The sequence below is a fragment of the Myripristis murdjan genome, chromosome 15 (genome assembly GCF_902150065.1).
Source record: "Myripristis murdjan chromosome 15, fMyrMur1.1, whole genome shotgun sequence".
Taxonomy (NCBI): domain Eukaryota; kingdom Metazoa; phylum Chordata; class Actinopteri; order Holocentriformes; family Holocentridae; genus Myripristis; species Myripristis murdjan.
The window spans coordinates 21099749-21115944 of NC_043994.1; the positions used below are offsets into that span (position 1 = coordinate 21099749).

Sequence of the window (16196 nt, forward strand, 5' to 3'; positions counted from 1 at the left end):
TACGGAAGTTTACATTCCGCATGGAAACGTGTGGCATGAGGAAACCCGCACTGAGGTGGTGTCCGCTCGCATGTTCCCTGTCGTAACAGCTAGTTTGCAATGCATTCCATCCTGATTAAGGCGCTTTTGTCTAGTTCCCCTGATTATGACATTTTATTTGAAACGTTGTCTTGGCCAGTTGAGTCGTGGCCGGAAACAGAGAGAGTGGAGGCGCTTACAACTTTCATTGAGGGATTCGGACCGCTTCTGTCCGGCTCCTCTGCGGACTCTGCTCCACTCACAGAGGCGAAAAGGCAATACTTTATCGGGAAAATCGAAGCAGTCGTTTGGACACAGTGTCTGCCTCTCCTCGCAAAATTATCAGAAGAAGCTGCGGCGAGCCAAGGCATGCGATGCAGAGAAACCACCACGGCTGCCTGCAGACTCCTGAGTGTTTGCATCCCTCTGTGCGAAATAAATAACGCCATAACAAGGCGGCTGGCTCTGTCCGTACTGCCATCGCTGCAGGTGTCAAAGGGAGATCCAGAGGTGGAGCTGCCCAGCCAGGGCCGGCTCACTGTAGAGGTAGCCATCGAGGCACTTGCTGTACTGTTCCCTACACTTGTATCAGATGAGCAGCTGACTCTAACCACACTGTCCTCTGCCCTGTCCTGCATCAAAACCCTGTCTGATGCCCTGGTGTCCAAAATCACTGTCAGGCTTCTGCTCACGCTCCTGGGCTGCTGCAGCAGAGCTCAGCTGAGAGGCACGCTGCAGGTCATACTGGATGATCTGTGCAGCTGGCACTCACACAGCCCCGTGGCAGTGGTGACAGAGCGTGTGTTGCTGTGTTTGACAGCGCTCTCGGACCACCTGTTTAGACCTCAGCAGCCTTGTGAAAGCCTGCCCGCCTGTCAGCCTGACCCACGGCTGTCCCTCCAGTTTTGGAGGATCCTCCAGGATGGACTGACTCACAGGGACAACGTGGCTCGCAAGCGGGCATTGTACCTCCTGAAAAGGTGTGTGGCCTTGTCGGAGGAGGAAAAGGCCGAGTGTCCATGCTCGACATCACAGGAAGGTAAAGATGTTGGTTCTATGCCAGCTTCAAGTTCACTGATCTACTTTCTAGTGCACTGGTTTGATGTTTCCTGTCTTGCACTTGAAATCGTTGCAGATGAGATTTTGTTCAAGTGGGATCCAGAGAGAGGCAAGCTGCTGAGAGAGTTCTGGGAGGACTACGCACTGGTGATGGAGACCCTGGAGGAAAACCAGGTAGGAAATCCCACATAATTATTTGGATCAAATCAGTGGTGAGATTCTTGGCATTACTTCATGGTGTTATTTATTGTTTCTCTTTTACCCTTGCAGATTCATGTCATTCGGCCAGTTCTCAACAGAATAGACATGTTGATCCAAACGACTGCAAATGATAGTCAAGGTAACAACTGGCATTAAGCAAAGTGTGGTGTTACTTTTGTATCTCTATGTTGACCATGTATAAAGGTTTTAAAAGTGAAAAAGTCAGTTTTGTGTTCCTATCTCTTCATTTAGGATGATCTCTTTTCAATCTTTCAGATGAGTTTAGGATGACCTATAACAGGTCGATCATATCATTTTTCACCTATCAGGATGGCTCAAAGTGTTGCTGAACCCTGACAGCCAATATTAAATAACTATATATGATAAAATAAGTGATATGAACTTGTTGGTTTGCCACTGTGTCCTCTTTTATCTTACTATGATGATAGCCTGTGAAAAGAGTTTTGAGAAAAATGAAGAGATTTGAATGTATAAATTTGGATTCTTTAAAAAATTGAGTGAATGAAAACAGAACTTTCTAAAAGAAAAAATTGTTATCCCAAATTGAAAACTGTTTTAAATTTCTTTCTTCACCTCCACATTTTCATTTATAAAGTAAAAAAAATAACAACATAGAAAAGATGTTATGTGAAATGCCAGAACTGCAGTGTCTTTGTCATTGCTCTGTTGGTCGTGCAGCGTCGGGCAGCGGCCTCTTCCACCCGTCCTGGCTGCTGTGTGTGTATCAGCGCATGTTCCACAGTGAGAACAAGTCCTTGATGAGAGAGGGAGTGTGTCATCTGCTGGAGCTCCAGGCCATGCAGCAGCCCAGCTTTGCCCTGGCGTTCTCACAGGTGCAAGCTAGCTCTTGTCAGTTTAATTTTAATATAACTTAAAAAAAAAAAAAGGTAAAGTTGAGCTGCTTACTGAGATATTTTCTGTCCCTTTGCTCCATAGTTTGTTGTTGGCCCCTTCATGGATGTTTTGTCGGAAAGCTCCCTCTTTCACAGGTGGGAATTTCAGAACAGTACAGCACAAATAAACAAAACTGAAGTGCCCAGAAACAGTTGACTGAGAAATAATGAGTTTTGCTTTGCGCCAGCTCGAATTAATCAGCCACACTTTGACTCCAGGACCAGTGGGCAGAGCGTTGGAGACTGTCCTGAGCTGGGAGCTAAACTCCAAAGCTTCATGGCCACCTTCTTCAGCAGCCTGCCACCAGAGCACAGAGGTACAGAGAGACAGCAGCCACAGAGGGCTTATTAACCGGGATGTCTCCAGTTTTAATAAAAAGTCTGACATTTTCTGAATATTAGGCTATGAGTCATTAAATTGTCCTAAATTTGAACTTGAGTTTTTTTAGTTGCAGCATAGACATTTTATCTAAATCCATTTATCAATGTATTTATTTTAGGCCAATCTAATACTTTCTTCACGCATTTGTTGGTGAAATGCCTATTGTAGATTAACTCAGCTTAATTTATACCTACCTGTAGAGATAAAAATCAAAAATTCACGTCCTTTGGGGAAAAAAGCAATGTTTACATTTATTGCAGTACCACCTTGATATCTAACCAAAAGGGAACTGTTATAATAACAGTTTATAGGATCACGCAGATAAGAACCAAACATATTCATACTTAAAAACTTAAAACTCTACACTGGATCAAATACATTAATATACTAATAATGTACTTCACTCCATGCTTAGCATGGAGTGCTATTTTTAATTGAACTGGAAAAAGTTTAGCTGTCCAACAATCAGATGCAAATTTGGTTAAAATTTGTCTGAAATAGGTCTTAAAAATAATTAAATTCAGCTCTATGATACCTGTATACACCCTGATTAACGCAGCTTGTCACTCACAAAAAGAAGAGCCACATCTCACTTATTTTTTTGCCCTGCAGGCTCTGTGCTGCTGCAGCTGATCCAGTGGCTCGGGTCTCGACACTGGGGTGCAGTACCCATCCTCTTCCTCTCCCGGGCCCTGTCCGGACTGTCCCCAAGGCCTCTGCTGGGGACCGAGGGGCTCAGCGCCCTCAGGTGTCACACTGTGATCACAGACAGTCAGACTGCATTGTCGCTGGTTTTGCATGATGTGGATTAATATTGTGTGTGTGTGTGTGTGTGTGTGTGTGTGTGTGTGTGTGTGTGTGTGTGTGTGTGTGTGTGTGTGTGTGTGTGTGTGTGTGTGTGTGTGTGTGTGTGTGTGTGTGTGTGTGTGTGTGTGTGGTGTGCTGCAGGGAGGTGCTGCGGTGCACTATGATCACTCATCAAGTCCTGCTGAGAGGAGCGGCCCAGCGCTTCCTCCTGAACAGCGCCCTCTGTCTCACAGAAGTGGTGAGACACAATAAATACATTATGTCACACCTTTCCTAGAACTTGGTAACTTAGAGATATGGCTATTAAAGCAGATGGCATTCATACTGAAAAGATATTGTTTTACAGAGTGCAGTGACCCTTGATGATGTTTTTAGTTTCCTGACGCATTTCCGTGCAGATGAGTCCCTATGTAGAGGAACACAGCTGTGGAAGCAGGTAAAGTGTCTGAGGCAATTGAAAGAGAAATTCAATGAACTTTTGTTAAAAAAAAAAAAAAGGCAAATATGTATAACTGGCTCATTGCTAGAGCTAAACAATTAATCAAAATATTATTGTTATCACAACATGACTATCTTAATTGCATGAGCTGCTTTTTTATACATAAAGGTAAAATGTGTGACAGTGTAGTTTTAAAATTGAAATATTATTGTGCTTTGGCATACAAATTGTAATCTCCCAGATGTGGACCTCAGCAAAAATCAAAAATCACATAATCATCATTCTATCAGTTTTTCAGTGGAAATGAAAATTGTGATGCAATTATTACTTTTTTTTTTTTTTACTTTTATTATTATCATTATTTTTACCATATCGTTCAGCTGTACTCATTGCTTCATATTTGTGACTCCACTGCAGTTGTGCATCTGGCTATCAGACAGTGAAGGCAAGTTCAAGCCCAGCACTGTGGATGGAGTGAAGGACCAACAACATGGAGCTGATTGTGGTGCCACGAACAAGCAGACTGTAAGAGACTATGTTCAATCCGAGGTTCACACCTTTCTCCAAGTCCCAGCGAGCACAGGTGAGTTTCCAGGGAGAATGCTGAATGTCTCTATCTGGAGACATGGTAACATTTGACATTACAGTGTGTATGGTGTGCTATAAGTTAATTTTCATGCTTTCCAGGTCAGACTGAGCGGCTACCTGACCCCAGAGATGCTGATAAGCTGGCCAGGGCCATTCTCCTGTGTGCTGACATAGAAAAGAGTAGACCTGAAGGAAATATTGCCAATGAGCTGGAGACATTACTCTCCCCCCTGCTGGACACCCTGAGCAGAGTCAGCACCAACGTCTATCTGCCACTGCGCAAGGCTGACAAGAGTCTGCAGCTCACTCTTCGACTTTTCCAACTTGGAGGAAAACCAGGGTGTCGGCATGTAGCAGGCAAGCAAGGTTTGTAATAATACCACTGATTCACTTACTGAGGAGTTTGAAGTTTAGTTTACTGGAGAGAGACAAAAAGTAGGATTTTCTTACCGCTCGTCCATCAAGAATAACACAAAAAAGCCAGACTTACTTCCTTTGTAGTCCAAAGGGGTGACCATTATGGAAGTCCTTTGCCATGCATCTTTCTGGCGTAGTGTTAGAATCATACCATTATTATTTGATGTTAAATTTAATGTTAAGGTAATGTCTTACATATTTTAACACTGGACAATGGCTCTATTCCATGTCATGATTTATATTGCACTGGCTTTTGTCAGCAGTCTGTCATATTCTTTATACGCTCTGTCTTTCACAGTGGACAGTGTGATGGTTACCATGGAGAGGCTAATTGTTAAAGTTGCAGATCCCATCCAAGAGTTTATTCTGAGACGGCTGTGCGGGGAGCTGCAGGAGGTAAACAGCAAGCACACACTACCACTGGCATGCATTACAGTATATATAGTGCTGGATAGTATGGACAAAATTAAATATCACAATATCTTTGACAAAATACCTCAATATGATATTGTGCTAATATTGCAGTCTTGGTGGTTTCATAAGATATTTACACACAAGAGATTTTTGGTGTCATGTGTGTAATGTGGATACAGTGATGTGGATATGACGACCATCCAGGTAGAGGCAAATACCAACAGCTAGAACAGACTAAGTAGTTCTTAATACTGCATCCCTATATTGCAATGCAGCTTTCAAAATCAAGAAAAGACAACATTTATGCCATATCACAATATAAAGATATCCAAAATCCCAGACAATTCCTAGTGGATCACAGTATCAATATGATATATCATTCAGCCCTGACATTTCCTATGCTTTACAGCTGTTTGATGTGGAGCGGGCCGAGCTGTATCTGTCTGTCCTGAGGCAGCTGGTGGTGATGTACAGCTCTATCCCAGAGCACCACAGTAAAATGCAGCAGACTTATTTCCCTAAACTCATCAGAAACAGCCTCAAGATTCTGCAGGAACCCTCCCCACAGGTGCACAGCCAAATATTCATTCTCCTCTCATCAGTTAGTAATTTTACAAGTCACCTGTGTTGCTGGGTTATTCAACAAGGTTTGTTTTTGTGTTGCTAGATCTCCTCTGTTGCAAGCCAGGTGGTTAGGGCAGTTGCTATGGCATCGCTGGCTGCGGTGTGTGGTCTCGTGGAGCAGCGAGTGATTGACAGGCAATCAGAGACCTTTGCAGCGTTGAAGTCTCTGAATGACTTTTTCTACAATCCAGCGTCTTCTCTGTCACAAAGCCGAGTGTCTCTGGGTCGCTTCAATCAAACTCTGGTGAAGCCACCGGCAGTAGACTGTTCAAGGTTAGTGCAGCGTTGAAGTGCATAATTCATGTGGCTCCAAAGCTGATCACTGATCCTGTGTTACATCTGTTATAGTACTAGTGGGAAGTGGGAAAATAATATTTCAGATAAAAGCTTACACTCTCAGCACTAAGACACCATTGAGCATTTTCCTTATTTGTACAGCGATGCAGGAGTGCAGGGGCCTCTACTACAGGACTGGGGACGCATAGCTGCCCAGTTTATGCGGGACCAGTGGGCGTGCCTGAGCCTCTTGACGAGGGCTGCTGGCGTTTCCGAGTCTGTGGAGATTTCTAGAGCCCCTGACACCCTCAAGGCTGCGTTTGGCTGCTCTGTGGAGGCCCTGGCTCTGCTGCCCAGTGACTTGGTGTTGCCTGTGCTCTCCTTTATGGAGGCAGTGCTACCACAAGTGAGTTTCTTCCACCAGGGACGTTGCATTTTTTCCCATTAGTTTCTGAAGGATAAGTCAAAAATATATGGACAGATTTCCATGAAGTTTGTTAGGCTTAAGATGTCCATTAAGTCTTTATGCCAAGGAACGATTAAAAAGACATTACAGGTGATCCAGAACTTGAATGTCCACTAGTTATGATTGAAAATAGAGAAATACCACACACACCACTCTACCCTTCATCAGCTTGTACAAAGCCTATGTGCATGTATGAGAATAAGGAAAAAAGCCTTGCGCACCTTTTCAAAGTCATTTTTATCTAATGAAATATGAAGCTGATTTTGAGAGGGTGTGCAAAAGACTTTCCTTTTTACAAAAGAAATAGATTCCAGGTTGCAAGCGTGTGACTGACTGAAGGGGCATGAAGTCAGGGCAGTCTAAAATTTTTTTTAAAAAAGTGATGTTTTTGGATGTAACAGGATTTTGGAGAAGTATCCACTGTTGGCAGAGGTTTGCACTACTCAAGGGCTTTCTTGTTGCAGTATGTAAGCATTTCTTAAAACAACTGAGGAAGTCTCTGTCTGTTTCCAGCTGGTGTGTGGTGAGGAGAGCCTGTGTGTGGAGGCCGTGACTCTGACCTGGGCGCTGGTGAAGAGTTTGAACACAAACCCCCGCGACTTCTGGCCCACACTGAAAGGTTTCATCTCTGCGTCTTTCCATCGTAACCTGCTAGAGCTCACAGATGCTCCAAGACTCACTGCCACCCTGCAACAGGTGAGGAAAAAGAGGCATGCAGAGTTACATTACAGCAGTATGGTGGTCTTTAAATTGCATGATTATCTAAAAATATCTTCTGATAATTTTTAAGGTGTTCATTGTGGTGATAGTTGTACTGTGCTTATCTTGCAGATTGCGGATGAACTGATCGCGCTGTCCCAGTCGAAGACAGGAGTGTTCAACGTGCTGCTTCAACACTGCTGTCAAACGTGGCTGTCCACAGGAACTGATAGCTCATTTTCAAGTGTGTTCAGCCACATCAACATACTCACTGAGGCTTGTGTCTATGGACCAGTGTTCAGGAGAGACCAAAGGTAACTTTGAGAGCATTTTAATTTTTGCTTGCGGTACAGTATGAAAAAGCAGAGTTGAAGCTCCGCTTGGATCTAACTTAGGTGAAGGCAGAACATGTGCTTACTGGAGACAGGCATCTATGAAAATATATGAAAATAGACCCCTCTGGACATTTCTTGCTAGTTAGATAACACTATTCAAAAGTAGGAAAAAAAAAAAAACCAAGACACTGCTTGTACAAAATTTATAAAATCCCTTGTGTAGAAGAGTCTACATCATTAAAAACATCATCAACCAGATATGGTCTTCATTTGGGTCCTTCTTTTTCTCTAACTGGTTTATCTTGGTCTTTCAAAGGTTAATCCAGGATGTCCAAGCGTATGTGGAGCAACTTGGTGAACAGTGCGCTGCTAATGTAGTAATTACATGGTGAGTTACTGAACTACGCCAGTTCTGTCTGTAGTAATGTGTTATGATCCTCTCTTTTATGATTATGGATTAAAATGCTGATTCAAAGTAGGAAAAAATTATGTGCATATTCAACCTGGTGCTGGTGCAGGATAAAAGAAAGATCAGCTGATAAATGTAGAATATCCACACAACAGCATGCTGCTCCAAAACATTTATTTTGAGTAAAACAACATTTCGGCCTCAGTTGTGCTTCGTCAGGTGTGTGTGATCTATGGAATAAAATACTGCACCTCGGTGTTTTTCCTACAGAGTGTATGTGTCACATCTTCATTTTCTCTTCTAGTGATAACAAGGATGATCAGTTGCCCCGCACATGTGCTATAGGCTTCCTCAGTCGCCTGGATTCCTCCAATCCACTGCATGAAAGGCTGATGGAGGATCTGGTCACCCGCCTGCTGAAAAAGGTGGGATTTAGCTGAGTTATTTGTCCATCCTTTGGTTTGTACACCCAAACAACGGCCTCCAGTTTTGTCTTGTATCCACAAAATGGTGAATTGTTGAATATTTCTCTGTGTAGATTGTTTCACTATCCCGCAAAATATTCATTACCAGAATTTCAACAGACTTGAAACATGTTACATGTAATGTTTGATTTTTGTAACCCCCTAAAACCCCACTGTAAACCTCCAGATTAACAGGCTCTGACACAGATAACCAAAGCTCCAATAACTGATTAAAAAACAGTTGTAGTCCGGAAAAAAATGTAGTATTTGTTATATAATAGTCTGAGCCACACTTGGCACATGGCATTTTTTAATCCAAAGAATGAGTTGTTTATCAGTTACATGATATAATGATACAGGTAATTTAACAGTATTTAACTACATATTTCTTTATTCCATTCTGCTCCCCTTTCTCTGCAGGATAAGGAGATATCAAAGTCAAAAGTGCGTTACTACAGCAACTCCCTTCAACATCGTGTGAAAAATAGGGTGTGGCAAACGCTGCTGCTGTTGCTGCCCAAACTAAAGGAGGTACGAGAGAGACCCTCATACTCTTACTCACAATCATACTGCACAAATACAATAACTACGAAAAAGTAACTGTATGTGCACTCGCAGGACTTTGTGGCCTCCTTGCTGCGCCACGTGTTTGAGGCAGGATTCTGCAGTAACCAGGCCTCAGTCAAGTACCTGATAGAGTGGATCATGATCCTGATCCTTGTCATGTATCCACAACACATCAACAGCTTTTGGTCCTGCTTCAGCATGGTGAGCCACCAGATATGACTTTTATTCTCCTGTTCACCTTCCATAGAAAATGTTTTTATTAATACTTGCATAGAAAAGAGTAGTAATGGGCCAGTTTCTGCATTTTATGTCAAGGATCAAGAAAAGACCAAGACGAGCATCTGCACCTTCCTGTCAGTCCTGGTACATTTGAATATCATCATGCCTAAACTAAAGGATAAGGTAAGGCTTGGATCTCCTCCACACAAACCCCCACTTCTTTTGTGTTTCCTCTCTCTTACCTGAAGCTCCCACTCTCTGTGTGTGGCAGGCAGCGCAATGGCGCAAGGCGCTGGATGTCATCCTGCAGTGGTGTTTCAGCCACAACTTCAGTGTGCGTCTGTATGCCTTGCTAGCTCTGAAGCGGGTGTGGTCCTTGGCTGAGGTCAGGGCCGAGGCAGAGGAGGGGGCCCATGGCTTGGGAGGTCTGTCAGCTGTGATCAAAGCCTGCCTGCACCAGGCTGAAGCGATGCAGAGCACCGGGTGAGAAAAACAAAACAGCTAAAACAGTGTTGAGACTTGTAGTAAGCTAATGTTATATTTATTTGAAATGTTGTTTGACTCCTTAGAAACGCCAACAAGAACTGGATCAGGATTCAGGAGCACTTCTTCTTTGCTGCCTTTCATCCTATCAGGGATTACAGTGTTGAGGTGCTATATTATATTTTTGCTCAACAGATGAAGCCTGCCAATTATTCAGCATTTCCAGGTGCTAAAATTAAACAGTGGAGTAACACTTTTTTTCTTTGCTTTCCCTTCTTAGACCATATTCTATACATTTCCCTGTCTGTCAGAGTTGGCTGATGATGAGTGGATCCCTCCATGGAAGTTTGAGAAGTTGTTGTGTTTCTCAGAGAGTCCTTCCCTTCCTCTGAGGAATCCTGTCCCTGACCTGAGCCAGCTCCAGCCTGGAGACTGGATCCAGCAAGACAAACGTAGAGTAGCACCTCTCGGAAGCAGTAAAACTACTGCAAACCACAAGAATCTTCCCGCTAGTGATTAGGACTGTGCAATAGGAACAAAACCAAATATCACGATGATTGATATAGCAGGGATGACAATTTGTGCTTTCATGAGATATTGAAGAAAATTGCATCCCCTCACTGTAATGCAGCCATGAAAAGACTTGTCACGATGCCACAACATCCAAAATCTAAGACAATATCTAGTCTCATACCATGCTGTCCACTGAAATATTGATAAATAACCCCCACCTACTCATAGTAAAACTTTATTTTGGCAATGATGTTGTGTCTCCCAGGTGAGCACGACAGGGAGGAGCGCTGGGCGGAGGTCCAGAAGAAGATAACCCCGTGGAGGCTGGGGATCCAGGAGCAGGAGCCCGAGCTTCAGCTGGTTCCTCAACAGAGAGCTGCCCGACTAGGAAAAATCCACGGCGCCCTCCTGGTGGTCGCCTCTCTGATCGACAAACCCACCAATTTAGGAGGTCGGAGAAATGCAACTCCACATAATTTTTTTCACACTTTTGAATCAGGAATGAGAGCCTTGATGATATTTGTTTGTCTGTGATATTGCATGAAGGATAAATGTAGGACAGTGTTTCTAGGTTGCACAATGCTGTCCTGGTCAAAGAGGTTAAATATAGCAGTAGGAGGAAACCCAATTGCTTCAAACCTCTTAGCCAATAGTGTAAACAGTGAATGCAGAGATTTCATCATAGACACTCCGATTTCCTCTGCCAGTGTGCTCTTGCCCTTTTGTGTCAAATGATAAAACGCTGAATCGATTTGAATTTGTTTACTGAGGCAAATACCCATTTTAAGAACCAATATTGACACTGGATGATGTAAGATGTCAGTGGGCTCGGTTGTTGTGCAAATATTTTATTTGATTTCATGCGCTGCATTGTCCTGATGGAAGGTATTGCTTGTTTTAACTGTCAGCAGTCATGTTAATACACCATTATTGAGTGTCTTTTTCAATAACTGAGATTTTTAATAGCCATGTTTGTCCTGATTTATGGCTACCACATGCAATCTGAAAATCTGCAATCTTAAACTCCTGGAAAACCTTGAAAATCACTCACAGTAAATACCTTGTCAAGTTCCCTGTTGGCACCTTGAAGAAATGCAGCAGTTATGTAAAATACAGGAATGTAGGGGTGCCTTTCTCCTCTTTAGATGCTTTTTAAATGTGGTGTGGAGCAGCTTATTTCATGAGTCTTGAGGTCTTTGTAGTTCATCATCAGATAGTCACTTCACTGCCTTTGCTCTCTGTGTGGTCGTGGTTGCAGGTCTGTGTAGGACCTGTGAGATCTTTGGTGCCAGTGCTTTGGTTCTGGATAGCCTCTGCCATGTCAGTGATAAACACTTCCAGTCCCTGAGTGTCTCCTCCGAACTGTGGCTCCCTCTTCTAGAGGTAAAGTGTCTTGTCTTATATAATGTCTTATATTTCAGTTCTCCATTCATGATCCCTGCTTTGGCTCTAAATGTTGTTTCACAGTGGTCTGGTGACTTGGAAAATTTGTGAGTCAGCCTGGTTATGGTGTTCCCTTAAAACGAACCTGGTCAAGATCAGCACTGGCAGCCTGCAGAGTTTGCTGAGCAGGTCCTTGTAAAGTCAGAACAAATCTTAAAATGGTCTAGATTTAAGGCCTTAAAAGGTATTAAATGTCCTCATGTACATTTTATTAGAGATCTTATCCTCTCAGCATGCAGTAACAGGTTTCTTGCTCCACAGGCTGTGCATATTTGCTCCACTGTTTGATCAATACAAAACAGTGTTAGAAGACCAGTATGTAAATCATGTTTTATATGTTCTACTGCTTTGTATAAGCAGTACAGTATGTCAGTGTCAAGTCCTGGTGACATCTGTGTGTTTTAATATTTCAACAACAGTATCTGAAATCAGCTTCATACATACACCACAGGTTGTCCATATGGAGTATCTGATTAAATTTGATGATTTGATTAAATTTCATGCACCTAGCTGCATAATTCAGCAAACTAATGAGGACAAACTGATTTTCCTGGACCCACTATAACTCCTTAATGCTGCCTTAATGCTTTACTAATTTGCAGTTCATTTTAGTATTACTTGTGTTAAGTAAAGACAAGTATGTCGCCACAGGTATTTACTAATTTATGAATCTGTTAGCTTAATGACCTCATTAACATAAGTGTTAATGTGTATTACAGTATATCATGGCTACAATGGTGGGGCATTAGGCAGGTGATTTTTTTTTCCCTTTTTTCTTACTCGGCTAAATCATCTTTTATTGCCCAAGTATAATTTGGGGCTGTTCCTTGGTATATTAATTGGAAATAAGATGCATTGCAAGCTTTGTTTCTGGTTTTTTATGTTAAAATTGGTCTCAAATTCAGATTCAGTACTGTTAAAAAAGGCTCTTGATAACTCTTACATTTGGCTTTCTGAATCCTGCTGATATCTCAGTGTCACTCCAAGTTTTGATAATCTGTTCAGGCACCATGTGCAAAGAAAATGTGAGCACATCTGCTTTCAGTGATGCTACAATGTGACAGCCTGTAGCAGATTTCTGTGTAAGAAGCGCCGTGTGAATTGCCTCTTTGCTCAGGACTGACCCAGATCAGCCTGCCACGATATTCCTCTATATTTGTGTGTCAGGGATATTAGAGACATTTCAAGTGTGTTAAACCTACCCTTCACTATATTGCTTTGATCTGATTTTGATTTCTGTGTCATGCATACAGGAAGTGTCCAATAATAGTGTTTAATAATCACCCAACCCAAAAAATGCAAAAAATGGAGGGCATTTTAGTCAAAAGTACAGTCCTTAAGTCCTCAACCAGGAGAATGGAATAGTGGTTAATGGTAAAGTGATCTTTGCCTTTTATGAAAATTATACATCGTAATTATTCTTTCTAAGACAATGAGTTTGTAATTTTCACTGATGCAATACTGAATAACATCAGATGACTTTTTTTTAATATGTAGGAAACATTTTACTCCTAGTACCTTCAATATCACAGCGTAACCTAGTTTGAAATATGAATGATGAATCTTTAAAAGAAAGTGAGGATTTTCTCTCAGTAGTCCAGGAGTGTCCCAATTAAATATTTCTTGACTGAGTCTCAGTTCACACATTTTCACAAACCTGTCCCAAGATATGAGTTTGAAGTTATCACTGGGTCTTGTCTTGATTGTTGTAATTGCTGTTTGAAATAACTTTTGAGGTCAGTCTGTAACGTCTACCTGTAAATGCCATCTGACAGGTAAAGCCAGTGGAGCTCACTGACTTTCTGCAAGTAAAGAAAAGTGAAGGTTACTGCATCGTGGGAGTGGAGCAGACAGCCAACAGCCAGAATCTCCAGGATTACCAGTTCCCGGAGAAGACCCTTCTGCTTCTTGGGTATGGCAGCAGGATGTACTCTCATTTTTTGGGGCTGAAATTGCAGCCCCATCCAGCTCTGTCTGTTATTCAGCTGTTAAAGGGAGTGAGAACACAAAAAGGCCCCGGGTCCTGATGTGCATCAACACAGCGACCACACAGCCACTCAAATAAATGCATGCAAGCCCTTGACTTTCTATGCCCTTGTGACTCCACATAGATAAAGGTGTGAGCTTACAAGGCTATTTAATATTATCTCACCAGTTTAGTGTTTTTTCCTGAGGGGGCCTGCGCCTCTCCTCCGCTCCATGTGCCTGTTGGGGCATGCTGGGCTGTAATTGGCTTTCCCTGAGGAGGACAGCCCAGGAAATAAATTACACAAACCAATGCAAACAGTGTGATGATGCCAGCAGAATTAAGTTTAACCTTGATCTACCTCGAGTCAACATGCTGTTGTGTGGCTTAAAATCAATTGGGTCAATGGGACATGCATTTTATTTTATAATACCTTTCTTGGCTGCATAACAAACCTTAACCTTGTGCAGTTGCACCACAGTAGTTGATGTTTTCTTTGCACTCAGTGCACTGGAGTACAGCAGCTGGCCTCTCACAGACAGACAGATGAATATTTATGGTGCTTGGGGAGCATACAGTGTCCTGTTTGCTTTACCCTGCTCAATCATCGAGGTGTGAGTAGCGTGGATCTGCTATTTGTTAGGAGCTCGAGCATCCTGCGTGTGAGCTGAATATTCAGCGGTGAAGCAGCTGCGCTCTCCCCAACACAGCATGGACCGGCTCTAATCTCCCATTAGATGACAATTATCTCACCCAGTTGCACTCAGGATAAATGTAGCTCAACAAATAACACTTTCTCGCTGCCTCACACACTCTGTGTACACTAATTGAATACCAAAGTCATTACGTGGTTGCTCGACAAGGCTGGATCTCAACGTATGCACAGATGATTCTGTGTTTTAATTTGCTCTTGGTTTTAAGCTGATGAGCAAGATGCATGTAGCCTATTTCTCATAATTGTAAGTACTCGTTAAAGGGCTCTTGAAACAAATAAACTGGATGGCATCATCAAGCTGAATGAGTGTGATTTAGAAATATCAACAAAATCGCTGGGCTTGCTAGACTGTTAACAGATGTCACAGACTAAAATATAGACAAAGACTAAAATATGGTCTAGAGAAGGGTTAGACTGGTATCATGTAGTTGATTTATTTGGCCAATACTGCCTTTTTTTTTTTTTTAATTTTATTAAATATGAGGTATCAAACAGCCAGTTTTGTGCTCACTTATATGGATTTAGTGTCCCATGATGGGCTACATGCTGTTTCAGAGGCTTTTCTACCCTGCCAGGATAAAATTCTTGGAGAAACACACATCATAAATTCAAATGATGTTGGATTTATAATTGGATTTGGAATAATTCAGTTTTTAGTTTTAAGAACATAAATGTTGTTGTCCTTCAAACACTCCTGATTGATCGACTCCCTTAGACATTGAAACATAAACAAGTCTTCCCACTCTTTCCTCCCACACTCAACAATGTCTTTTTCTCTCTCTTTCCTTAAAGCAATGAACGCGAAGGTATACCCGCCAACTTACTTCAGCTTCTCGACGTGTGCGTGGAAATCCCTCAACAAGGGGTGATCCGCTCGCTCAACGTGCATGTGAGCGCTGCCCTGCTGATTTGGGAATACACACGGCAACATCTTACCTCCGGCTGAAGTCTGTTCAACTCGACGCCCATCTGAAAAATCGGACACTGTGGCCATAAGGAAACCCAAGTCTTACCTCATGCTGGTTGAAGTTGCTGGCCTTCTTTGCTCAACTCGGTCAGCAAGTGTGAAAATGTGTTAAGTGGGGGTTCTTAATATGATTATAATATTTCCACGTTCTGAGCGTAAGCTTCATCTGCTGTAGATGAAAAGGCTGTGTACAGGGAGCATCATGACCTTAAGCATTTTCATCTCCTGCCTGGATAGGATTTTATTTCCCTTGTGCTTCTTTCATACCAGGTTTTAATATGGGCCAAGTCACCAGACAGTCCTCGTGCCTTTCCAGGAGAGAATTAAGTCGTGAATAGAGACCAGTACTGGATATTACATTAAAATATTCCAGTTGGCTTGCTGTTATTTTGATAGAAGAGGCAGTTGCTGTGTTGGCAGAGCAACAGAGTGTGAAATGGAAACTTCATTTTCTTCTGTTGTTTCTCATTTTTCTGTTTGTGTGAGGAGCAACCGGTGTTTGCATCTATGGCACCAGGAACAGTTTAAATCCATGTTTATCAAGCTATAGGGTATATTTAATATTCATATTGAAATTCTATTTATTTTAACAGAAACTGTGCATTGTTCTTAAAAGGAATCCTTCACCAGTTCTTTGCCAAAAACAATTAATTTTGTGCATTTTGTGATTTGAAAAATAAACAAATAAATATTTTGAGAGGACTGGGCATGGAGTGTTTGTTTGTTTGTTTGTTCATTTAATTTCCTGTTGCCTTGTAGACGTCAAATAAAGCACTCAAAGAGTTAAGTTCAGGTGCGCGCACACCACCAC

General features: G+C 42.3%; 1 protein-coding gene across 1 annotated transcript; it reads left to right on the top strand.

Moving 5' to 3' along the window:
* The first annotated feature begins 34 nt into the window (after positions 1–34).
* tarbp1 (TAR (HIV-1) RNA binding protein 1) lies at positions 35–16092 on the top strand. The gene is made up of 29 exons (XM_030071001.1): positions 35–1057; positions 1154–1251; positions 1348–1417; positions 1978–2132; positions 2236–2288; positions 2412–2509; positions 3187–3322; positions 3523–3619; positions 3728–3817; positions 4238–4403; positions 4508–4774; positions 5124–5221; positions 5649–5807; positions 5907–6136; positions 6302–6545; positions 7119–7301; positions 7437–7618; positions 7956–8027; positions 8353–8473; positions 8933–9043; positions 9131–9280; positions 9395–9481; positions 9570–9781; positions 9868–9949; positions 10062–10233; positions 10560–10745; positions 11553–11677; positions 13513–13649; positions 15211–16092. The coding sequence occupies exons 1-29, from the start codon at positions 100–102 to the stop codon at positions 15362–15364; spliced, it is 4893 nt and encodes a 1630-aa protein (XP_029926861.1). The 5' UTR covers positions 35–99; the 3' UTR covers positions 15365–16092.
* The last annotated feature ends 104 nt before the right edge of the window (positions 16093–16196 follow it).